The sequence below is a fragment of the Falco punctatus genome, assembly GCF_963210335.1.
Source record: "Falco punctatus genome assembly, chromosome: 9".
NCBI classification, from domain to species: domain Eukaryota; kingdom Metazoa; phylum Chordata; class Aves; order Falconiformes; family Falconidae; genus Falco; species Falco punctatus.
In genome coordinates, this window is record NC_137589.1 from 39551369 (window position 1) to 39576946 (window position 25578).

The 25578-nt window shown below is 39.7% G+C and overlaps 1 protein-coding gene across 1 annotated transcript; it reads right to left on the reverse strand.

Annotated features, from left to right (window-relative positions):
- On the reverse strand, positions 1-25148 carry HELLS (helicase, lymphoid specific). Its single transcript, XM_080401222.1, has 22 exons — positions 24995-25148; positions 24624-24742; positions 21157-21279; positions 19656-19715; positions 19133-19169; positions 18983-19047; positions 18421-18462; positions 17424-17648; positions 15758-15940; positions 15394-15537; positions 14554-14750; positions 13755-13851; positions 12675-12836; positions 12016-12158; positions 10208-10346; positions 8727-8810; positions 8525-8644; positions 6648-6764; positions 5567-5726; positions 2506-2602; positions 2228-2304; positions 1-534 (listed from the first exon to the last, which is right to left on the reverse strand). The coding sequence occupies exons 1-22, from the start codon at positions 25008-25010 to the stop codon at positions 467-469; spliced, it is 2475 nt and encodes an 824-aa protein (XP_080257348.1). The 5' UTR covers positions 25011-25148; the 3' UTR covers positions 1-466.
- Positions 25149-25578: the final 430 nt, after the last annotated feature.

Below are 25578 nucleotides of genomic sequence, written 5' to 3' on the forward strand. Positions count from 1 at the left end.
TCTTAAGACAAACCAGACATTTATTTAATCAAAATAATTTGCAGAAGTTAAAACCAGAAGCTACACAATTGGCTGTAACAAAGGCACATGTTCTTTCCCTTCCAAATAAAACCATAACTGACACAATATTAAACCCCAGTATTTTAGGACTTCCACGGGAAGATTTTTTTTGTTAAGCACTAATTTGCCAGCTTTTACCAGTGATCACAAGAGCTAGCTGTAAATGTGAAATACGCTCATTTTCTTAATTCTTTGAGAGCCTACCAAAGCTGCATGAAACTATCACCTGCACTATACTGCAGAAAGTGTTAAAGTTCACTGAAAGAACACAAGGGATTTGAACAGGCCTTAAAGAAAGTCAGCATGTGTAAGTGACACTTGGAGATGTGACTCAGACATACATTTGTCCTGTAAGACTACAGGCTGCATTTGCACATTAAAACACGCATTCTGCATTGGGATCTGACTATTCTTCTAGGACCTTGAAGACACCCATTTTTTCTTTTTTCATTTTCTCAGAGGTCTTCATTTGATCTAGGATTAAAACAAAACAAAGATCAACAATTACAGCTGAAGTGTCTGCAACCTTATTATTGCAGACATAAAAAAGTCACATGCATTTTTGTTTAGATTTGGAAAGGAAGTTGATTAGATCACCTTGCTCCTTCAACAATTTGCTGCTAAAAATTTGTGCTTGAAAATATTTTCAGTTGTACACTTCAAGAAAAAAAATTCCAATAGGTCTGGCTAAGTCTGAATGGAGGTAAGCAGTTTTAGAATCTGCCTGAATTAGTCTTATTTTCTTGAAAAGGAAACAGAATGCAGTAAACCTATTTTGTGAAGTTACTGGGAAAGACACAGAAAGTTAGGGCTGTGCTAAGCAATATTCTTTTCTAAAATTCAAAGACCTACCTCTTGTCTTCCTAGCATTCACGATCACTACGTTCCCCTTCCAGTGAATATAAAACTAAAGCAGAAGTACTGTCTTTATATCAAAATTAATAATTAAGGCTTACTGGGATGGGAGGTGGCATTTCAATTTCTAAAGTGTTAGCTGCAGTAAATATTCAGTACATAATGCTCGACTAGTATCTCTGTATAATCATTTTTAAACAATTTTAATATACTAATTTTGCTTAGTATTCCCCAGAAAAAGAATAAGCAACCATTATAAATACGATGCACACTAATAACACAGAACAAGTGGCATCTTCTCCAACTTGAATCAAGAAAGCAGACTCCTTCATAGCCTGAACTTGTAAAGATAGCGATATACCATATTATCAGTGCATCAAGAATCATTTTCTGTATTAGCAATCAGTTAACTGAAATCATAGAAAGTTTTGGGCTGGAAGGGACTGTGAAAATCATCTAGTACCAACTCCCCTGCCATGGAAATAAGCAGTTTTATAGAACATTTTCTTTAGATAATTTAGGGAAAAAATTTTGAAGTATAGCAACAGTTCTCCTAAGACAAAGTTATTTTACTTGAACTATACACATCTCGCTTATTTAAGGCTAGCTATCATTTTTATTTCTAAAATCTGTAATAAGTCATTTTTTTCTATATCTATGCTTTGAGGCTTATCTCTCCTAAAGATGATGAAGGAAAAGAAGCGTATTAAATCTACCGTTTAAATGAACTGGACAAGAATTTTTTCCTTTCTCAGAAGAGTTAAGGGTTTGGGTTTTCTTATAATATCTTGGCCTGATCAAGCACTAGAATTTGCAGACAACCAAAAAAAATATTTTTAAAAAAATATTTGATCCACTGACAAACCATAGTAACTCTGAAAAGCTCATTTTTTTTCCTCTCAGAATGTTAGGCTGTATTTTGAATGATGATAGTATCAAAATAGGTTTTTAAACAAGTTTGCTGAAATATTCTCTATTTTGATAGAACAATCTCTATTTTGTTCAATTACAGCAACTCACAGGGAAAGTTGCTTTGCAGAACACCTCCTAATCTATGCTCTTCATGCCCTGTATGCTCAAGGCACACTATGTGTGAATGTGGTTTTCTGGAATATTTTTAAGTTCTTTTATTTTTCTTCAGCAAATCCTATTGGAAGTGTCAGCAAAGGGGCCAAAGGGGCGTTCTTCAGATGCACCACACAGCTGTTGGGAAGTGAAATGGTGGCAACTTTCTCCACATAAAGACTTACTGAATTTATGAAAATATGAATTTACTGTTCAACAGAAAAAACACAGATGAAAACTGACTTACCAATAAGATCACTTCTATCCAAGAGTAACTGTAGATCTTTATCACTGATTACTTTTTCTTTAGATCCTTTAATCTCCCTGTTGAGAAAGAAAGAATCTCTCAATACAGATAAAAGCATGTTACAGTTAGTATTGCAAAGAAGTCAGTTTTCCCACATAGCAGAATCCCTAGGACATTCTTTCCACTATGAAGATCCACGTACCACTTTGTAAGACAAAAGAGCTATTGACAGCTGCAAGTTACAAACTCATGGTCCAAAAAACATGAAATATGCATACCTCTCATAGTCTCTGGACTTCAGTAATTCTATTAATTCCTGAGGGTCCAGGCAGCTCTTTGACTGTGCTAGACCAGATTTGCCACCTTTAAACTGATCTGTAGAAAGGAGAAATTTTAAGAAAGTACAGAGACAGGAACAAATTTTGTAAATTAAATCAATGCTGGATGCACATATCCCAACAAATTACTCTTGCACATGAAAACTTAACGCTGTATTTCATGGTTTTATCCCTCAGGTAACACACCTTACATTTAACTTAAATGGGGAAAAAAGTCAGAGGTAGATGAAGAGTTAACATGCAGGCCTTCCACCTTCTAGCTGTAGTATGCAGAAGAACTGACTGAAACACCAATTCAACATGCACACACATACAGAGCAGAAAAGCCTTTAGTTCTACTTACAGCAAAACCACTTTAAATAAAGTTAGATGGTAGATGAAGTTTCTTCCCTTTGTATTGTAAGCTGATTAAAACAAAGTAAGCAGTATTAACCACAAGGTAGGAAATACATGAAATATATGTATGTGGTTTGCAGAGAGAACATCCCTCAGTTTAATGGGCTGGACAGACGTGACAAAATAGTACCTGACACAGGTTGGTTTCTTGAAGAGACTATGCCAGTGCCTATCTACGCACAAATTTGGATGTCAGCCCAAGTGTTCAAAAAAAATTCACAATTTTATTACTTAACTAAAGCAGATCATGGATGAAGTCAAGCTCAGTCTTGCACATTTCAAGGACACAGGTAAAGCTGACTGTTCTGTACCAAGTTACCCCTGTTTTTATGAACACATGTACCCGTTTTATTAATGAGTCTTCATCAATCCCTTTCATCACACTCACTGCTGTTCTTTCCTATATCTTGGTTTCAGAAGTCCTCCCCACACCTTTTCCCATCTTGCTCCAAGGGCTGGCTGTGGCACACAGGATCCAGGTCCTGTCACGCATTATTTAATGCCATCTCCCCCTTTCAGTTTTCAGAGTTTCAAACACTATATATGGCACTGAATTAGTGCTGCACAGGTCTTGGGTTGCCATAATAGGGACACAGAGGAAAAAAACCCAAAAAACAACAGAAGACCTTATCAAGCACTTAACACTTTAAATAGAAGTTTATATCCATTACTTTCTTAGTCTAACATCTACTAATTCATATAAAATCACACTGGGTTCTCATACTGTTTCCTAGGCAACTTTCTTCAATGAAACAGAAGCACAAGATGGAAAGAGTAACCCCTATTGCTGAGGCCAAAAAAGCATTCTGTTTTGCCACAAATTCCAGTTCTTAAGCTCCAGTACTTGTGCCGTACACACCCTACATGGTTATACACCACTGAAAGGTCTGACTTAAGTAAGCTTTGTATTATCCCTTCCTCATTCACTCCTCCAAAGTTCTGACACTTTTTAGATTCTCAAAATAACAGGACCCATTACATCACCTTTAAATTTACAGTGAATCCAAAGGTTCCCGGAGGTGACACCCCTACCTAAGCTGCAAGATTTAGACAGGACTCACCAATAGCTACCAAAATAGACTTTCAACTATTGCAAAACTGAAGGCATGACCCAGCTTGACACTTAGCTTTCTTCCAGTACAACTAGTCCCAGTTCCTGCTGCTACATGAGTGTATGGCAGTCATCTAGTACTAGAGCCCATTCTGTTTTGTGCACTCATCTTGCCACTTTGGTTTTAACTTCAGGTTGAACCATAACCAAATCATTAAAAACCAAATTTTTCTTACCTAAACTTGTCATTAACATGCCTACAAAGAGTCAGACAGCAGCCCCAGCAGTCACACCAAGCAGCAGCAAACAGATTACAAAGACAGGCTAAAGCTGGGATAAAGGAGACATCTAACAAACATCACCCAAAACCAGAGGCAAACCACAGCTTAGGCTTGCCAAGCAGTGTACTGCGCAGTCTATTACAGGTTAGGCCTTTCTCCCCACCTTATGTCCAAATGAAAATGCTGCCCCCCTCCTTAATATACTATAAGAAGTTATTAACCTCCTTTAAAGTTTGATATAAGGCTAATTATTGTCAGACACCCACACTAAGTTACAAAAATTGTATTTGTCAAGTGAGCTTAACACTTGGAATATGCTATAGGGAGCTACTGTCCAAATATCACAAACAGAATAAGCACAAAGGCAGAGCAGGATTCCAACAGGGCCCAAACAAGAAAAAATTACCTTCTAAAGAGACACTTCGACCTCACTCACTTTCTACAGCCTTTTGAGTATGAGCAGCTATATAATCAAGAACACAAGAAGAATCACCATTGTTCTGCACCTAAATTCAAGGGCTATTGTTCTGTTCAGCACTTGGTTAACTTTAAACAGGACTACTCTACTGTGGTTATAACATACTGTTCTTCATTTCAGCAGGACAGATGCAAACAGGATGCTGAGACTTTTTACAGTGATTTTACAGGTCTAGGATTTGCAGCCTCAACCAAGTTTAGTAGGAAACTTCCAGAAACCAGTTGTATAGTCTTTACCCATTTCACTGATTTTAATAGGAAGACTCCCTACTCAAGGCAAGTTTGCCAGTGCAACTGGAAAAATCTATCCCTAAGCTTCACATCACAGAACACTGCTCTAGATGTTATTAGGTAGGCATACTGCTCCAAATGAAGAATTGTTATAAATTAAATTTAAAAAAACCCTTACTGCTTGCAGTTTATCTGCTTTCCCTTTTATATTCCGGTTCATTTAATTTAGCTTTAATGGTTTTACCTATATTTCTTCCAGGTAGGCTCAGTCTCTCATCACCCCCCTTTCCTCCTTACCTACTAGTAAAGCAGTAGTCATAACATGACTACTTTCTAAATTCCAGAAATAGTAGAAGTGCTTTCCTTTAATTCGCTGTGGAAGTTACCTACAATGTGTCTAAGAAGGCGTTTTGGAAAGTAATACTATGTAGCCACTTGTTGGGAGGATGAAGCTTTTCGCATTTAAGGAAAAATACTGAGCAGTCACAAACAGAGCAATAAGAGTTTTCTCTCAAGATTTAAAGAAGCAACACATGCTTACAAGTCAGAAGAGAAAGATACTAACTTTTGTGGATAATCAGCTTCTCCAGCTTCCTCTTGGCAGCAGCTCTCTCCACAATCTTCTGGTCAATAGTATTTGCTGTCACAAGACGATAAACAACCACCGGCTTAGTCTGGCCAATTCTGTGACACCTGTCTTGGGCCTGCAAATCCGACTGAGGGTTCTGAGCAGATAAAGAAACAAGTTACCGATACCATTAACATTTTTTTATGAGTTGTACCATAGGCAGCATTTTGAATAGTGAGCTCTTGAAGTTAGAGTGGAAGCAATAAGCAGGGCAGCCATGAAGAGAAATCTGCATCTCTTTACTCCTGCTTGTCCATGACAAGCTCTGCTGTAGCAGCACAACCAGGAGGACCACTTCTGCTCTAAGTGCTGCACTTTGCAACAGATGGACATGTTTTGTATCACAAATTTACCCAAGGGTGTTAGTTGCAGGTTTGTGGAGGTTTTTTGGCTGGAGGACACAAAAAAGGATTTAAAAAGTTTTCAGCTGTTTTTGAAGCTGCTTTAGCTCTCCTGAAGCTGAACAGTCAGGAAAACAGCAGAGCTGTCTATTAAAATAGAAGTGAAGATGCAAAGGTCCTCAGTCATTTCTTTCCATTTCTCTTCCTCTTCCCAACCTCCAGACTTGCAGGAACAGCAGAATCCTAGCTAGCTAACACATATGTGACAAGTCAAAGGAGGAAATCTTAGGGGTTGGTACTAACACAGCAGCAGTTGGAAGAGCGAACCTGTAGAAGGTCCGGCTATGTTCAAACTCAAATAATAAATTGAAAGAAGGAAATGTATTTTTAACAGTAACAGAAAAAAACCTCCTGCTTTTGGTGTAACTTGGGGGCAAACAGGCTAATTTGGAAACCAACTCTAATTCTGTATTCAGTAAGCTATGACTTTTCAAATGACACTGCATTATTTCATATATAACATGTTTGCATACACTACTGTACATTATCTTCAGGTAACACCTCATTAAAGTTACAGAAATAATCCATACCATAATGGGATAGTAAATGATCATCAAAAGCACCAACAGAGAAAACACTATGACACATATCACTAGGTTAACAGTGTGTCAACATACCCAGTCACTGTCGTATATAATAACTGTGTCTGCTGCAGTTAAGTTGATGCCCAAGCCTCCAGCTCTTGTACTCACTAAGAACAGGAAGACCTCAGAGTCAGTATTAAATTGATGCATCTGGAAGAGAATTGATGTATTAAAAACCAACAGATGGATCAAATACTATGTATCTAATATTTTGAGACCTGTGTTTAAAAAGATGAAGACAGATAAAATGCAGCACACTCTGTCAGAGGCCAAACCAAGGATTTAAGAAATATTACATGCATTTGGGACAGGACAAGACCAAGGAGTGAAGCAACTGCATTTTTTTAGCTGATGATTCCAGTCAGTAAGTTGTCTAACAGAGAGTGGAGATGACTCTAGTGAGGTATGGTCCAAATCACATTCACTGCCACATAACCTACCATTCAGTGATGAGCAAGGTGGGTACAGTCCAAGCTGGCAAAGCCTAAAAACATATCTACTTCTTGACACACGCAACAATCTAAAATACTGATGCCAACTTGACTGTAACTTGCAGCCACTCTGTATACTTCATCCTCTTACTTTAAAAAACTAAAAGTAACTTTCTGCCTCCTACTCAGCATCTAGCCTGCTTTCACTGCAAGATGTTCCCAAGCGTCAGCGCAGCTCCTATCAAGTCCACAATACCAGTCAAAACCTAGTCTACTTAGTCTGATCACCCACATGCTGGTAGGAAACTGGAGCTGCATAGTCATTTTCAGGACTTTGATCTCAGCAGAGAAACCATCACCCCACTGCTGCCAGGTGGAAGCAGCTACCCAAGCTCTCTAAAAGCCCCATATCCTCTGGGGTCTCCTGGACATCAGCATCTGCAGCACCAGCAAGTCACAGAGGTGGGAAGAGCCTTGCCAAACTTAAGACTGGTGACCTAGAAGGCTTCCCTCATCCTGCCCCCACACCACACCGTGGTAGACACACAACCGACTCCTAAAAATCATCACAAGCTGGCAGTACAAAATCTTACCAGCTTAATAAAAGTCATTATAGCTTGCTGACATGCTGCTAGTTAGCCTTTCCTTTTTAAGGATCAGCTCTAACAGTAGCAGCCTAAGTGTTTAGGGATCTGGTCTTCCTCAGCCACACTGTGGCACAGAAAGAAATGGCACAAAGGAAAGCATAGTTTGAGCTAGATGATCTGTCATCTGCCACTGTTTTTCTGTATCTTCATAAACACTAGTGCATATTTTGGAGACCAGATGTCAATTGCAGCACGTCCCCATGATACATCCTATGTACCTCCTCCATCTATGCACTGCTCTCTTACACAGCTGCAAGCCCTCAGAAAGGTGGTCTTCCAGAACCACCCTGCATGACTGCTTTTCATGATAAATATATGCCTCAGCAGTGAGGCAGTTTGTGGTTATTTGAAACCATTACAAGTATGCAAGAACATAGGATTGCACTGGAACAAATCTGTGTGCAATTTCAGGCTGAAGTTGCAGCTGTCCCACTAGGTACCAGAAACTGATTTCCTGGAAAACTACTTTATGTGACATTACACTTGCAGCATGCTCCCATAGATGTTGCCATCACATTCTGGATGCTAGGAAACAATACATACAGGGACAAAACTTGGATTAGCATCTGCCACAACTAGGTATATTACATACTTCATATTTGGGCAACAGAGTAGGTGAGCACCCATCATTCTTGGCATACCACAAGATATTGGTTATTAACACATGTCATTGCTTCAGTATTTCTGAGCTGCAGCAGCAGCAAGGATGTCAATTTTCAGCATAGATGTCTTTTGCCTATTAAACACTAAATGCTGTGTGAAATCACATCCCAGTATCACAGAAACAAGCAGAACCTGCTAACACACTCAAAGGGCATGTACATCTACTTACATTTTCCTCTCTCTCCGCGTAGGACATTGAGCCATCCAATCGACTAAATTTGAAGTTTCTCAGATAGCAGTAATCCATCAAAATGTCAAGCATCATAGTCATTTGTGAGAACAGCAAAATCTACAAAACCAGGAAGATTCCTTAATACCATTTTTTCAATCCAAGGAGACAACTATTGCACCTTACCAATCATTAGCTTTACCTTATGTCCTCTCTTCTTCAGTTCTGGAAGCATTCGGTCCAAGAGTAGAAACTTGCCTGAATTCTTGACTAGATCTTCATCAACCTTGGACAGGGGATCATGTATTAGAGGGTTATCAAAAGTTTCCCCAACTCAAAAGCACCATCAAAAGCAGTCTGAAAGCTCTGCACAGAGACAAGCTTGTACCATCTTTTTAACTAAACAGCTGTAAGGTTGAAAGCAAAACTAATTTTAGCAAGCTACATTGAATCAATTAAATCATGATGAAACTAAATCAAGACCCACCATTTCATATGCCCGAATAATTTTCAGAAGAACCAATTAGTTTTCATCCCATTTCTAGAACAAGAAACTTGTTGATTTTAATTTTTCCAAGTGGAAAAGCACTGCTGTTTCTTTCCCAGCTTGTCATTAATGCACAAGGCCTCCCCCTGCTGGATGTAAGGAAGCACTGCTGAACAAGTTAGGACACATCAGCCAAGGGACAAAAGTTCACAGAACAAGTTTCCACACTGCTACCTTAGCCCCCTCTTTTGCTCAAGAGTTTTTCATCTAATTCGTGCTATGATCTAAGAGCAGGGATGCAGAAACTTCTCAGAAACTGAGCCATACAGCAGCCACCTCGATACTTCCATTTTCCTCCAGCAAGCAGCATCAAACAGCCTGCATTTTCTACATGTTAACTAGTTTCCCCTCATCACCCAGACTGGGCTATCTGCTTTTTATGCACTGATTTTACATTGATAAACTTCAATAGCTTGCTCCTGAGTGCAGCTAAATCTGTTATTAGCCACTGAACAGGAAACATGACTACACATACCCACAAACCTACATTTAGAATGTGCAAGCAACTTCCAGTTGTTCAAGATTCCTTCAATTCACATTACTACGTACTTCCCTGTATCACCAACTACTCTGTGCAGATTAAACTACCAGCTGGCCTTTGAGATACAACTTGGATTTTTTCCCTTTTGAGGAAGAGAAAGGATTATGTATTCTCCAAGCAGACAACTCTCATACTTGGTTCAGCCCTGCAACACCTCACACTTAGAAGTTACCACTGCAACTCCCACAGTGCATACGTGCAATTTGTGTCATAAACAGTTTACCAAACCAGTCAGTGAGTTTGTTTTGAAAACTAACCTTTGTGAGGAGAGCTAGAGGCAGATCCTAAAACACCTGGAGTCAAAGGAACCCAGCTACTGGTTAAATTCAGTAACTTTGCTCCCTGCGGGTGAGCACTGCCATAATGAAGAACACTGAGGCATCACTATGCAAAGGCTAAATGGGCACAAAGCTTCAATGGTTTCTGCAACTGCTGCTGCAGGAAGCTTCGAATGATTCAGTACACTGCTGGAATTCATTGGGGAGGCATGTGCCAAATACATTAAAAAGGTCATTCTTTACTGCCATCAGCCCAGTGTCTATTGCTTTTTAATGCCTGGAATAATTTTCTCTCATAATCTTTTTAAAACATGTACCTTGAATTGTTGAGTAGCAGGGTCCAACGGATATTCAATAAGATAGGGGTGATTACAACATTTCCTCAGTAACATCATAATATTCTGCAATTTGAGGTTCACCTCTGAATCCATGGGAATGCTCACTTCTACCACTGGCCTTGAAAAGATAACATCATCTTATTAGTACAGAACATGTTACCTTATGCTACAGATACTGAGGAGAAAAAAAATAATATAACCAAAATCAACCAATGGATGCAAGTGCTGCATCAAATGGCCTCAAAATCCCTCATAGTTAGTAAAACTATTACCAGACTAAACTTCTTTTAGTGCCACACTTGGCACTGAAGGCACAAGAGTTTGCCCTTATTGGCTTAAAATACAAGAGGCTAGTCAGTAGTAACCAGAAACAGAACAAACAACTTCTGCAAGTCACCCAGCAGAAAAGGGAACAGAACCAAGCTGTGTCTGGAACAAATGGTCAGATCTCCTACAGAACAAGAAACAAGCTATTCCAGAAATCAGCTTTCTGTCTAGCCTCTTTTGGCCAAACATACACATTGCAGGATTCGCAACAAATACAGCTATTTGGTCTTCCACATCTAAGTACTGCCACCAATATAAGGGATACATGCATACCATAAGACTAATACAAACATATTTAAGTGTCTGTTCTTGCAAAGTACACTGGACTATAATAAAAAACTAGCAAAATAAATACATTTCATCCCTGAAGACTAACCTGGTTTTCCTTACACCCAAGGGACTCCCAACCACTGCAGAGCCACCAACAGACCTTGCCAAACCCCAGAATGAACGTAATTCCTCAGCTCCCTCTGTCCCGAATCTCAAATCTGTTCTTTATCACCAGAAAGTGACCAATACCTGTCACCAAAACAACAATAACCACGCTGGCCATTTGGGTTCCAGGTCTCAGCTTAAGTATTTTATAAAATCTAGCATGGAAACTACTCCCTTTTCTCCAGTCTTGAGCCACAAAAACATAGGAGTTAACTGCAGCTAGCACACCAGCATTATCCCTTGTCCTGTCTTTCACAGGATCCTAGAATGGTTTGGGTTGGAAGGGACCTTTTAAGATCATCTAGTCCAATCCCTCTGCAGTGAGCAGGGTTATTCAGTCAAAGAGATGTATATGTGAATGTAATTGGACACTGGAGACAAAAGGTTTACCTGAATCTTGCAAAGCCTGCAAAACATACCAATAATTCAAGCTCTTCAGCTCTTTGTCCTCATGGCTAGCTGCAGCCAGGAACCAAGTTATTACAATTACATTTCAACTACCAAACAACTAAGAGAAGCAGTTCCTTCCCTGGCTCACACCCAACACCATCCTAGACCTTGAGACTGTGGTAAAACCAAAGTTCTTCACTACCAAAATGTTTCAACAGCCCAAAGGAATTACCATTTCACACTAGGACATTGTAATTCTTCATGGAGTATCAATAGCACTATCATCACAGGACCTACCTAAGACTGTGACTAATGAAAACAGGGACTTAAGAAGCAATTTTATTGGTAGATCTTACAAAGGCCATGGGTCTAACAGTAAATGTCTCACAGTTAACTGTTAACTCTAATGAGTCTGTGAGTAATGGTACAACCCAGTCATTGCTATAATGACCCAGCAAATATTAGGTAAAAGCAGAGAATCAAACCATAAAGCTACAAGCATAGCAAATTATGAAATGCCATTCTTCTTGATCAATCTGAATAAGCAAAGCTCTGGAAGCAAACTAAGAGGGAGACATTCAGTGAATAATAATAATCATAAATTAAAAAAAAGAAGAATCTTTTAAGGCAGGCACCTCTCTTTTTCTACTTCCTCTTGCGTTTTCCTGATCAATTTTTCCAAGTCATCAGGTGAACCATTATGTTCCTCAGAATAATCAACCAGTTTTCGACTACGGCGTTTTGGTCGGCCCGTAGGAGTCAACTCAACTACTTCTTCCTGTGCGAAATGATAACACTGCCATCAGCAGCAGAAGCGATCAGCTTCATATTCAAAGGCCTATGCTGACCCAATAATAATCAATACTGAAACGGTCTCAGTAGTATGCATCATGCAGTATTTACTTACAGCAGCTGTAAGTTTTGCTAAGTAGAAAATACAGCCCAAATTGTAAAGGTTTATAATTGTAGATTTTGGAAGCTTCTGATTGATTTTTTGAAGTTGCATCAGTACCTTAGTGATTTAATAGCAGAAACTGTCAATTCTGTGAACACTGTCCTCATTTTCCCCCAGGCTACAAGTAATCAAGAACATATTTACACTCATATTGTGTTAGCTCTGTGCCCACTGAGGCCAGCCACAGTAACTGTCACTGAAACAGCCAACAAAAGGATCAGACTAAAAATTTAAGCAAAAAACTGGTTTAGTTACAGTGGCAATGAAGCAATACCGATGTGTTTCTGCCTACAAACCATTAATAGCAAGCACATTCCTAACACCTGTATCAGTAGATACCTCATTATTTCCAAGCAGATTCCTAATGGTGCGATTTACAATGGCAGTATAGAAAGTTTCTTGCTTCTTTGTCAGCGGTGCATATACCACAACTTCTCGTTTAGGAGGAACCTCAAGAGCAACATCAGATTTCAGCCTCCTCAGCAAAAAAGGTGTCAGAATCTGAAACGTTGAACAGATACGTTAGTTATTCAAAGCTCTCAACATGGCTACTTTACAAAACAAAAACACAACAAAAACCGAACACCACAAACAGGTCTACTGACATAATGCTATTTTGACAATTTAAAGCAAGGGAGTTAATTTGCAGAGTTCCACATGTCATTTTTTTAATATGGATGCCTACTCCAAAACTTCTATGCACATGCTGGTAATACATGTGTTCAAACATATCCACTGACATTTTAAAAATTTTGAACTGTTTCCTAAGAATGCAGTAGTAACTACATCAGAGACCTTTCAAATAATTTTCATTAACTGAAAGGAATTTTATTATGAAACATCTCATTTTGCTTGTATTTCTTAAGTTATTCCAGGAAAGCCCGAAATCTTTAATGAAAATAAGTTGTCATTGAGAATTGCATCTAGAATATACAATTCTTATCTCACCATCAACATGATGGGAAAATGATAGTACTGCAAACATTTACTTCCACACACTTCCTTAAAAAAAAAATGTTTTTGGAGTTAGTTTGGTTTTACACAGGCACATTATACAACTAGTTTGTCAAAAGGTATTCTGTTCAACACCTAAAAGTTACATAAATTCCCTCAGTTATCTTTCAACAAAATAAAGGTACCCATTAAATAAGCAAGCAACTTCAATCAAATTTGACTAAACTGAATTTAGTTCCAAGAATAACAATGAGTCATTACCAAAGAGGTACATCGTTCCTTTCAGCATTTGTAAGTGCTGTAAACCCTAAAAAATCCCACGAGTCTAAGGAAGTCCAGAAGTGCCACAATAAAAGCCTCAGGCCCAGAATTCAACTCCACAAACAAGATTTTGACATGCTTCACAATAATGGTCAATGTTAGAAATAAACCATGAAAAAACCAACACAAAAAGTAAGTGAAAACCTGATGCAGCATATGCAAGATGTTTTGCTCCCTTTCTTTAGCAATAATATCTTCAGCAGTTTCCGTAATGGTGGTAATATCAAACCAGGATTCAAAGCTATAAAAACAAAGAAAAGAAAAAAAAAAAAAAGGAATAGCTTACTCATAGCTATTATTCTTCATTATTTAACATACTGTTCTCTAATTCTGCAATTGAAGAAAAAAAAAGCACTAATATCCATCATGAACAGAGGTGAACAGTGAACAGGAGGTGTTTCTGAAACATGCCTGTCAATTCAGATGCTTCATGTTTTAAGTGATTGGTAAAAATACTTGTATTACTTGGAATATTCTCTGTGATCTATTATATTCCACCTAGTCTATAACTTTTTTCAAAATTAGTCTAAAGACTGTTTTGGTGATGTTCTTCCACATGACCCCTTACTGCTTCAGAAAAGGATCCATTTCCTACGGAACCCATGCCTACCAGCCTCACTTTCTCCAGCACCCTAAAGAATCTCAAGCAGCACCCAGGCACTTAAGATTAGACAAACGCCTCTCCCTGCAAATGCTCATGTGTTAGCTCAGAGCTCAGCTTCCACTATCCATAGAGCTGACAATTCCTTTATTCTTTTCTGAAGCAGGTAAGTGTGAAGGCAAGACATATTGCAAAGCCTTCACTACCAATTAATCATACTGAAGTATAACCATACCATAAAACAGCTCCTCACATGCTGATACAAGTTTAATAATTAAAAAGTTACAATAATGCCCAAACAGGACAAACCAGAATAGTTTTCTCCATCAGATTGCAACCTACCTTTTCAAATCATCAAACACATCTGGCAACAGGAAGTTAAGCAACGACCAAAGTTCTGCCAAGTTGTTTTGCAGGGGAGTACCGGTTAACAGAAGTTTATTGTCTGCATTAAATTGTTTCAATTCTCTGATAAGACGGCAGTTCATGTTTTTAATCCTGTGGCCTTCGTCTACTATCAGGTATTTCCAGAAGCAGTGCTACAAAATGAAAGGGTATTTCAGTAAATAAGAGCTTCACTTCAGTAAAACATGTGCCAGATGAGGTAAATGGCACTAATAAGACTCTGATACTGCTCATCACAAAGATTCTATTTACTGCTGTTCCTCACTTTGCCAGACTAGAAGAACAGAGCCCAAACAGTTAATGCCATAGATCTGTTTCATGGTGACTGCATTTAGAAAGCTTAGGTGACTACAGTAAAACTTCTACAAGAAACTCATCTCACTAAAACAACCTTTCTCATGTTAACTATGATATTTCTACACTAAGTATAGCTTTTACTCTGAGCCTTCCTCAACCATCACCTACAGAGAAGTAATGGAAAGAAAAAGAAAAGGAAAAAAAATGTAGCTATCTGCTTACTTTACTTTTTGGATAGTGTTCCGATATAACTTCTTAAGCATAAAATTCCAGAGCTGCTGCTACCAAGAAAACAGAAATGAATGCCAATACAAATGGTACAGTATGACACTCATTGTACAGGCAGCATCCAGCTTTTTGTTGGTGTGGGGGTTTTTGGGTTTGGTTTGGTTTTTTGTTTGGTTAGTGGGTTTTTTTCTGAATTCAAAAGCATTGCTATTATTCCACCCATCCTAGGGCTTTCAAGAGAATTTAAGATACCTGTAGCACGTTTCTGTCTCGCATTGCTATTTCAAAGGAAGTAATGACCACAGGATGTATTTGTAGTGATCCTTGTCGCCCATGAATTTTACGAACCAGTTTACGACGTTCCTGCTGAGCTCCATGATACAGCATTAGCGGAATCTGAAAAAAAAACAGGTTTAGAAGTCAGGTGAATTAAGCCAATTTAAACCTAAACAGAAGGTACTACAGATAATGTCATGCATTGTGTAGTAACCACATAAACAACTACAATTAAACTGATACTCTGTATAAAGTTTCAAGGCAAAGAATTAGAATAAGAATTAATCAGTTTGTTCTTTTAAACCTAAGGAAGAAAAAGAAAAATCTTTATTTCTTTTACCTCTGGAGTAAATCTCTTGAATTCAGACATCCAATTTGGAAGAGTAGACAAAGGACCACATACTAAGAATGGACCAGGGACTCCTCGCTCCACCATCAGTGCTATTGTCGCAATACACTGGATCGTCTTTCCCAGCCCCATTTCATCAGCTAAAATACCATTAATACCGTTTTCCCAAAGCATCTGCATACACAGAAAAAGAAGTGTAAATGCAAAATAACCAACACACCTCAGGAACAACAGACATCTTCAGGAATGCAACACCTGTGGAAACTCTCTACTAGGCACATTTTATATTGCAGATGAGGATGATTTTCTCCACTATGAAAATAAATACAAGCATCTTGTAAGCCACATACATTCATATATAGCTGCATGCATTTCTAGCCAATTAAGTGCCTGACTAGGGCGCAAAAATGCAGAATATTAAAGGAAAGGATGTAAATGCGTGCTATATCAAAAGGCACTTGAACTGCAAGTACTGCTCACACTATCCAAAATTTTTACTTCTTTCCAGCTCCACAGAATTTCCTTAGCTCCCCCCTCTAAAAGACCCAAGTTATTTTCCTGTTTCAGTTTTATCTATTCAAGTAGCTTCTGCAGGCACAGCTACTTCACCATAGGAACACAGCCACATGCTCCAGTCAAAGTTCTTTGTGCAGACACTGCCCATTATTCTGACAAGTGACAGAGCAACCTCTCACAAAAGAGCAGAAAGGAATACACAGAAGTGCTCTTCAGCTACTCTCTCTACTATTCACAAAGACTCTTAAAAAAGGTTGTTATAACTGAGGGCCCAACTAAGGAAGCTGCTTCCCCCCGCCCCAGAAGAGGCCCGTCTTCCCTAGGCACTTCCCAGTGACAGAAGAAAGTGAGCAAGTTTAGCGGCACTCGCTTGTGAGATCAGCCTAAACCTGTCAGAACAGGATACATATGCTTGTGGGGAAGAAAAAAAAAAAAAGAAAGAAAAAACCCAAAGGAAATAAATATGAGATCAGTAGCAAAATGAAAATTAGTTCTGCCTGGCTCTGCTAATTAAAGAGCAAAGTTGTTCTAATCTGGCTTGCTAGCAAAAACAGATACAAGTTAAATATTTAAGTGGGCAACTTTTATGGCAAGTTTCTTTAGTTTTTTATTTCAAAGGCTAAAGACAAAACATTTAAAAAATACTATGTTAATATCACTAGTTAGATTTCAAGATACAGAGAACAGAAAACTTGTCTGCGTCAGGCCTGCAAGGTAGTGGGTCTTTCAAACATCTACAGACCAGGTAGTCAAGCCCTCTAGAGAAAATATATTAAGACTGTCCCTTAGTAGTATACATAGTCCTTCTGCTTTCACAAAGTATTTCCAAGAAGAGGCTGAAATGACAGTTAAGTTGAACAAGAAAACAGACAGAGAAAGGACAGATGGAGAACACCAACCAGAAAGTCCAAAGGAATGTTTACAAACATGGGTATCTTCCCCATGCTGAAACATTGCATCTGCTGCTTTGACGATTTTTTCGTAACACCAGATTCTTGTATCGTGAGAAATCATAAAGAACCATCTCTCTCTTCTTCACCTTCCCTGTACCAACTATGATCACAGACGTCTAGTGTCTCTTCCCCTCCATTTCTGTTCCCAATCAGCAACAGATTCAATTTCATTAACAATCACTTCATACCCTTAGCCACTCCATGCCTTCCACTTGGTACCACCTCATCACACCACCAGTAAAAATCTTTGGCTGCTGAAAAGGCACTGGTTGTCCATTAAATTTCCGTACTGGATCAAGGAATTGCTTGGCACTGTGTCGTACAGCTTGACACAATCTATCCTTGATGATGCTATTTGAATCTCCATTTTTCTGCAGGTCTTCTGGACACAGGTTGCCTGAGGAGCTTTCATCCTGTAGAGGGAAGTTCAAGGAACACAAGTGGAATGCACGTCAAAGTCCCACTAAGACATACATTTGCCCAATTTACACCAGTCTTAGTGTGCAGCAAAGTACGCCAGCCCCTAACACAAAGACTTATTTTGAGTAACTGTCAACTCAAGAGTAGAATTTCTAGGATTTTAGGATTAATGTTACTATGTAGGTAGATGTCAACATGCAAAATGTCAATGCCTTATATACATTCTTTACTCCTTCAGAACTGGAGAGCAGTGATAGCTACTAAAGCCATTTGGCTTATAATTTTCTAGCCATAAAAGCAGACTTAAAACCTTCCTCACAGCACTTTGCATTTAATGTGGCTATTTCCCTTCTGTAGGCAGATTCTAGAGAATGGTGGGAAAAAATGCCTACCGTGCATGTAGCTTTTAAGCTACAGCAGAAGCAAGAGACCGCACCCGTTATCTCCACACTCAGATGCTTAAGAATGACTATGTCTCAGTCTCATATACCAGCACAAATATTTTCAGTAAAGTCTTATTTCCTTTATTTTTGAAACTATAGGTGTTCTATGAAGTATAAATACATTCAAATTCAGTGTTTAAAAAAAAAAAAGTAAATCAGAAATTTTCACCTCTGATTTCCAAAAAGAACTAATTTAGGACTTCAATATCTAGCAGAGATGTTTATTTACAGGAAAAGTTTAAGGATATGCTATAAAGTACAAAAACCCCTCCCTCCCTTTGGGCTTAACACACTTAAACTGCAATAACACGTGCCAACGTACCTGATTTTCCACTTTACTTTTCTTTGCCACTGATAATATTTCCTGGAAACAAAGAAAAAAACCTATGCTTATGTGCTTTTCAACCTTAAAGATTACTACAATTTGTATTTAATAAGATCTTTTAATTGAAGAATCCAGACATACTTTAAAAATCTTTTCATACAGTATCATTAATCATACAAGTGACTCTAAACAAGACCACACACCAGAGGATGTACTCAAATTACAAAGGGTAACTGAAAACTCAGCTGGCAATGCAGTCTCTTCACAGCTTGCTTGCCTCCCTAAAGACTCAAAAAAAAAAAAAAAAAAAAAGGCGCAAAAAACCCCTACCCCAGCATTTCAATTCTATAGGTCTGACAACACTGCTTGTTAAATAGACCTTTGCTGGAAGAAAGTCCTATGGTACAGACAGACTACTTTTGGCTGTTGGTTGATAATCCCTGATGGCAATGTTGAAGAATGTGTTGCTCTAAAATACAGATGTCTCACAGCGATTGCCTCACCAGTTAAAATTTATGCTACAAAAATCCAGACAAGTCTATTTATAGTTATGGCCTACCTCTTTGGACATAATTTCTGAAATGTTGTATGTCCCATCTTCTCTCCCTCTCTTCTTTTTTGCACCTGTAAGATATCATTTGAGTTTCTACAGTAAATCAGACATTAAAGAAACATCAGTACTGACAAGAAATAAAGCCTAACACATTACCCAATTTCTCTTCTTTACCATCAACTGGATTTTGACCCTAGAAAATAAACATAGGAAGAGGTTCATCATCATGTGCATCTGTAAGTACCAGGACACAGATACAAAGATGTAATCAGCCTGAAACCACTGCCTTAGTAAAAGTGCTACGCAAAGCTTTCAATTAAGCACTTTTTAAAATATACAGTAAAAAAAATCCTGCTTATCCTTTTTATTACTTATTCAGCATTTTGGCTGAATAAACAATCCTTGCTCAAACAAAAAAAAAAACATATTTTCAACCATTCAAGCCATTTTCTTTAGTATAAATTAGTCATAAACTCTCTTTAAGATGACTGTCATGGAGTACAATTTTAAGCACTTTTAAACACTCTTATTATGATTAAAATAAATATGGTATACTAGATAGAACCTGCAAGTCACATACCAGCTAATCTAACTTACTTAGTTTACCTACCTTAATCAAAATTGACATTGTAATTTGTCAGACTTTACTCAGAAAGTTGCATAAAATAGCTAGTCTTACCTTGGCAGATTTTAACATCATCTCTCTCTTTCTTTCCAACTTCTCTTTCCTTCTCTGTTCCTAAAAAAACCCAAAAAACCCAAACAAAAATCCAATCACCAACCAAAACAAACAAAAACCCGGTATACCTTTACCTTTCAATAACATCCACAAGAGAACTACCCATTATAGAAGTGATAACAAGCAGATTATATTGGTAAGAGTTGTGTGTACTCTAAAGACTTTGTTTTTGCAACCTTATTAAAAACCTCTATTCTGACATAGCTTAAAATGATAAAAGCAAAACTCAGACAAGAAAGCGCAACTGCTCTGAACTGCTTGTCAGTGAATACTTCAAACACTTAAATACAGTAATTTAGAAAGACTCCCAACAGAAATAGTCCTAATGGCAAACACCTTAGAGAACACATCTACTGAGGTAAGTTTTCCATGTATCCAGCTCCCCTTTAACACCTACATAATATATATGAACAATTTCTACTTTGTTCATTGCAGAACAGAAAGTAGCTTACAATGCCTTCAAGAAAGAAGTGCTTTCATGTATTGAAGAATTTAAGATTTTTCATTCCTTCTACTATTTTCTACTTGCTGAAAGCAGAAGGACCCTGGAAAATGAGACAAAATACCTTGCTATTTACTAGACGGAGCAATACTTAGTACTGAAACATGCATGCTATCAATGCAGCAACTACAAAGTTGAGCTCACAGTTAAACTAGGGAAGTGTTTTAGAAAGGTTTCTGCAGTTTGACAGTGTCACTTTTCCAAGAACATCACTGCCCTGAATCTTTTCCTAAGAATCTCCCCCTCTCTTAAGTGTAAACTCTTACAAGCATGTCCATACAGGTACAGTTAAGAAAGATAAAGCTAGATACAAACTCAGCAGCCCATGGATTAAAAATGGAAAACACATCATTTTATAGAAGCTCATTTGGCAACAGCATGGCCTCAGATCACTATAATTTATAAATTTGTTCGAAGGAGGCCTATGTTAGCATTGTTGAAGACAAGCCTCATGCTCAGCCTTCAGTACTTAACACAGACTGCACAACTTCCTATTCGCCAATTCTTTGCATCTTCTATCTTCCCTCCAGGTTTTCTAGCTCCCTTAGATATTATGAGTAAGAAATAAAATTTATTTTCTCTTCCTAGTACTCGGGCCAACAGAAGAACTGTAAAGATATCATGTATGATATGTAAAGATATGTAAAGAAATGTAAATATATGCCACCTTTACACTGCAACTTTAAATTAAAATTCATGCTCTTTTCAGTCTCATTTATCTATTAATTTATAGAACAAATTCTGAATATAACGTAAAGCACCACTTCACCCCCTGGCAGTAGTTTCAGTAGATTTCCATGTTATTACTGTAATCTTTCCAGCACTTTTACTTCAATTCAAACAGCTGGATGGAAAAAAAAAAAAAACAAACCACCACCAAAAACCAAACAGATGGCAGCCCATCTTAAAAATCCCCACTGTAGACAAGAATACACCTACCTCTAGTTGCTGCTGTTCCATTTTGGTTAGCAAGAATTTGGAATAGATGTTGCTTTTTTCAAGCAAATGTTGAAGCCTCTTATAGCGCATTTCACTTGACTCCCGGTCCCAAGAAGTGCAAGCCTGGCCAATAAAAAGAGATGTCAAGTATTTATAGATGCTTCAGAGTTAACACTTTTAATACTGTGAAGGGTTCTTCTACAGGATAAATATCGTTGTCTCTCTCACACACATACACCCCTTCCTTTCCAGTCATTATAAATCTATGATTTGTGAGCGTATGGACCTGCATGTACCTATGAAGTACTGCAAGATAAAAGTAACTGAGCATTGCATTCACTTGCATATGTAAATAGAACTCTGCAACACACACACTGCCAGTACAATAGGCACAGGGCATTCAAGGGCTCAAAGGTGTCTCAATTCAAATCTGTAGATTTAGAGCAAAATGAAATTTAAGTTTATTTACAGCCTGCAAAATTTGGGAGGAAAAAAAACCTACCTAGCAAAATGCAGCAGTTTCCAAAGTATTAGCCAGGAATCCTCCATGTGCCATTTGCACAAAGGTTTTCATTAGGGAGAAGCTGTTCAGACAGCTACAAAACCATCATGCCTAATTTACAGAGGCCAAGTCAACACCCAATGTGAAGACGGTGGCTGCTGCTTGCTTTGGCTACAAAATCCCCACATGCTTTTGAAAGTCACTTCTGTTGGATTAGTCAAAGCCATGCACTTCAAGTTTGCAAATTACTCTTTAAAATTCAAAAAGCATTCATCCTTCCATACTCATCTAACATCCGCCTGTTAGACTGAGATATAAATTAGCATCTTCAAGAGAAAAAGGAGAAAGGTGAGATGCAGAGCTTCACAAGATTCTTATCTATGCCATTGCTTTCAGAAGAAACACTGGGGGAAGGGCACATTAAGACAGAAAGGTAAGGGAGTCTTCTGAAACTAAACAGACTAACAGGCAGGGAAAAAGTGATATTAGCTGAATCATGGGACAAACTGTGTGACACAGCAGAGGGGGAACCTGTTTCCCCCAGATATCACACCTTTATTTTTCACAAGTATTAATCCATTCTTATCAAGTAGCTCTCACTGTGTTCTTTTACAAGGGCAAGACCTATCTCCACAAGTTCTCTGGGGAAAGAGATTGCCTTCTTGTGATTCTCCGTACAGTTTTTGCTTGCTTCCGCTCTCCCCAATCCAGGTTTTATCCTTCAGATGAAAAGCACCTGAGCTCAGAAAGATCAACCCTTGATGGCAATGCCAAGAGACAATATAATCAAAACTAAACTACTTCATTCAGAAAGTTGCCATTGCTCACTTTTTACTGGAGTGAGCATGGCATCCTCCCATTAACTGGTCAGTCCGAAGGACTGCTCCCTTTGACCAGTGGGAGAACTTCACGGGAAAAAAAGAAAATTCAAAGAATACAAACAGCATTGAACTCTTTTTCCGCTTTGCCCTTTGACTCAAACCTTCAAGCCTCAAGAAAGTGGAGGGGTTTCCCTCTTTTTGACTGAAAAGGTAAAAAAACCCAAAACATTCTTTTTCATCACTACATTCTTATATATTTATGGAGTGGTATTTTGCCATCAGCCCACAGAGAGAACAAGTGACTCCTTTGCTGAACTGCTGTACAAATCACCTGGCAGGGGGTTCACCGAAGTGACAAGCATAAGAAACCCAGAAGCTTCAAGAACATCAACTGCCCCTAGATGCCAATAAGCCTAGGTTTAACGACATAACTAATTTCCCTTGGCCTGACTGGCTCCACATTGCATAGAAAAAGTGTGACAGAAGCATGCAGGACAATCAAGTGATACCCTTACTAGAAGGTTTCTGTGTATTCTCGAGAAACAGACAAAATTAAAAAGAAAACAACCAGCCCTATTCACATTATAGCATTGTTACAGAGGTAGTTGATTGTGAAAGAAATACACCAAGTCCTTTTCTCAATACTTCCTGTGCAATGGGATAATTTGCTCTGCAAGGGTTTCCTCCTTACCCTCCAAAAGCATTGCCTCCAAATTTTCATTTTCAAGTCTGATCAAGGAATACCTGAAAAGAAGTTTGTATAGGCTCTGTCATGACTTACTGTTTGCAAGGAAAATGATTATGAAGCTTCTGGAATGATAAAGTATTATTTTCTAACTACAGCATCACAAAATGCTGCAGCCTGAAAACGTACTTTTATAAATCACAACTTTCCTCAGTGAAAAGAGGAATTAAAATTAGTTCCTAGGCCTTCAAAATTGTATTTTTCATGTCCTTAGAACAATGCTTAAATTTTTAAGACAGGAAAAAAAACCACTGAAAATTGTTTCTCGAGTATTATGAGTAATAGCATTAGTTAAGAATACAACTCCCAAAAGAGCAAAACTGGAGTCATGCCTGAAATACAATACCTCATATAGTATTCTGCCACCTTGATAATTTTTATCAGCACACACCTAGAAGCATCATGTTTTCACGTTCTCTCCAAAAGACTGGTTAGTATCAGCCAACGCTTAATATCAACCTATGAAAACTTTCACAGCAAGAGACATGAAATGTAGTAATGATTATGTCATTTTATGTTAGTGATGTATCATTTCCTTGAGGCAATCTATATTTCCTGCAACATAAGCAAACGGAAGTACACAAACCAAACATCAGCTCTCAGTAGTATTACAGGTACATTTCTCCTGGCAGCAATGCCAACTCAAGCAGCTCCCACTCCCCGCAATTTAGGGGTGCCCACACCACTGCGTGCATGTAAGAGCAGGAGAGCAGACATGAGGAACGACTGGAATAAACCCATCCTTTTTGTCTAGGCATTTTAAGCTAAGCTGCTTCCTTGACACAGTAGCTCCACAAACTATAACTTTACCTGCTACTAAAAGAAAGGCTTAACTGTACTTATTTCTGGAAAGGATAAATGGGATTTATAGAACTGTCCTGCAGAGGTTATCTACTCAGGTCGTCTGTTTGGTGTTTGTTTTGGTGTTGGTTTTTTTTTTAATAAATTAAGGAGGAAAAAGAGGAAAAGCAGCCAGATATATGCATACAGAAACTGCAAACAAAAAAGTCTTGCCTTTAATATTTCAAATAGAAATTCAGAAGATTGTGAACTTACTAGCCTTTCTGAAATCAGCTTTACTTTAAAGGCATGATATCTTAGATTTTTAGGTTCGGAACAACAAAAGTAAAGAGGCAGTCTTCTCATTTCAAACTTAAATGCCTAACGTAAAAAACAAACAAACAAAAAAACCAAAAACCACGCCAAAAACCCAAACAGCCTCCCGTGGATGATCAAAGGCATTTGTGAATCACAGCCACCGCCTGAACTTTTAACAGCTTCTCCTCAGGCTTGTTTGTTTTGACACCAGAGGAGGTGTGCGACACGCGGCCCCGGCGCGCATACCGGCGGACGAACGGCCCCAGACAGACCCCACTGCCCGGCGGGGGCCGCCCCTCACCTTCTGCAGCATCTGCCGCTCCTTCTCCAGCCCCGCCGCCTCCAGCTGCTCCTCCTCCCTCAGCATGGCCGGTGTGATCACCGCCGTCTCCGCCTGCTCCATCTCCGCGCCCAACGCTTCTGCAGTGACCGCACGGTTATTTCTGGCACCCCACCGCCGGTCCCCGGGCCCCTCACCCCGGCCCCCACCACTCATGCCCTCACCGCTGCCCCCCAGGGCCTCACCCCGGGGCCCTCACCGCCCATGCCGTCACCGCCGCCCCTCGAGACACCTAGGCCCTTATCGCCCCCTGGGCCCTGACCACTCCCCCAGGGCCCTCACCCCCCGGCGCTGACCACCCCCGGGCCATGACCATCCCCCGGGGCCCTCACCGCCGCTGCTGGCCATGTTCCAGGCCGGCACGGCGCGCGCCGGGGCCGTTGGGCGCGAGGCGGTACAGCACAAGCAGCCCTTCCTTACTAGCTCCCGCGCTCGCGGCCTCCCCGCGCGGGGCTCGCCCGCCTCGCGAGATCAAAAACCGCGCGCTGGCCAAGCCGCGCGAGAGGCGGCGGTGCTCCCGCGAGACTTCGCGCTCCGCCCACTACCGGGCCGGGCCGGGCGCCATCTTGGCTGCTGGCAGCGCTGCCCGGCGTCCCGTTACACCCCCTGCTCCGCTGCAGCGGGCCCGGGGCTGCGTCCCTCCGCTCCAGTGAGCCCGTGCTTCGGGCCATGAGGCGGGCGGCCCGATGCCCTGGAACTGCCGGGGCCCGGCCGCCTTGCTTCCCTCAGCCGGTGGGACCGGCACCAGCCCCTGCACCCCGGCCGGGAGCGGGGCTGCTGCGAGGGCCGCTCCCCCCCCCCCCCCCCCCCCCCCCCGCCCAAGGAGCGCTCTGAAAAACTGTTTAAAAACGCGTAGGTGCGGTGCTTAGGGACGTGGTTTAGCAGTGGACCTGGCAATGCTGGGATATGCCAGGGG

Bases quoted from the DNA above. Each gene is read 5' to 3' on its own strand.
- HELLS (XM_080401222.1), bottom strand. The intron at 18,463-18,982 runs GTAGGCCATAAC...CTTTGTTTCCAG, and splicing joins CAGAAATTATGTCCAAAGAG to GAAATATTATCAGTGGCAAA. The intron at 10,347-12,015 runs GTGCCTGCCTTA...TATCTTTTCAAG, and splicing joins GAGGAAGTAGAAAAAGAGAG to GCCAGTGGTAGAAGTGAGCA.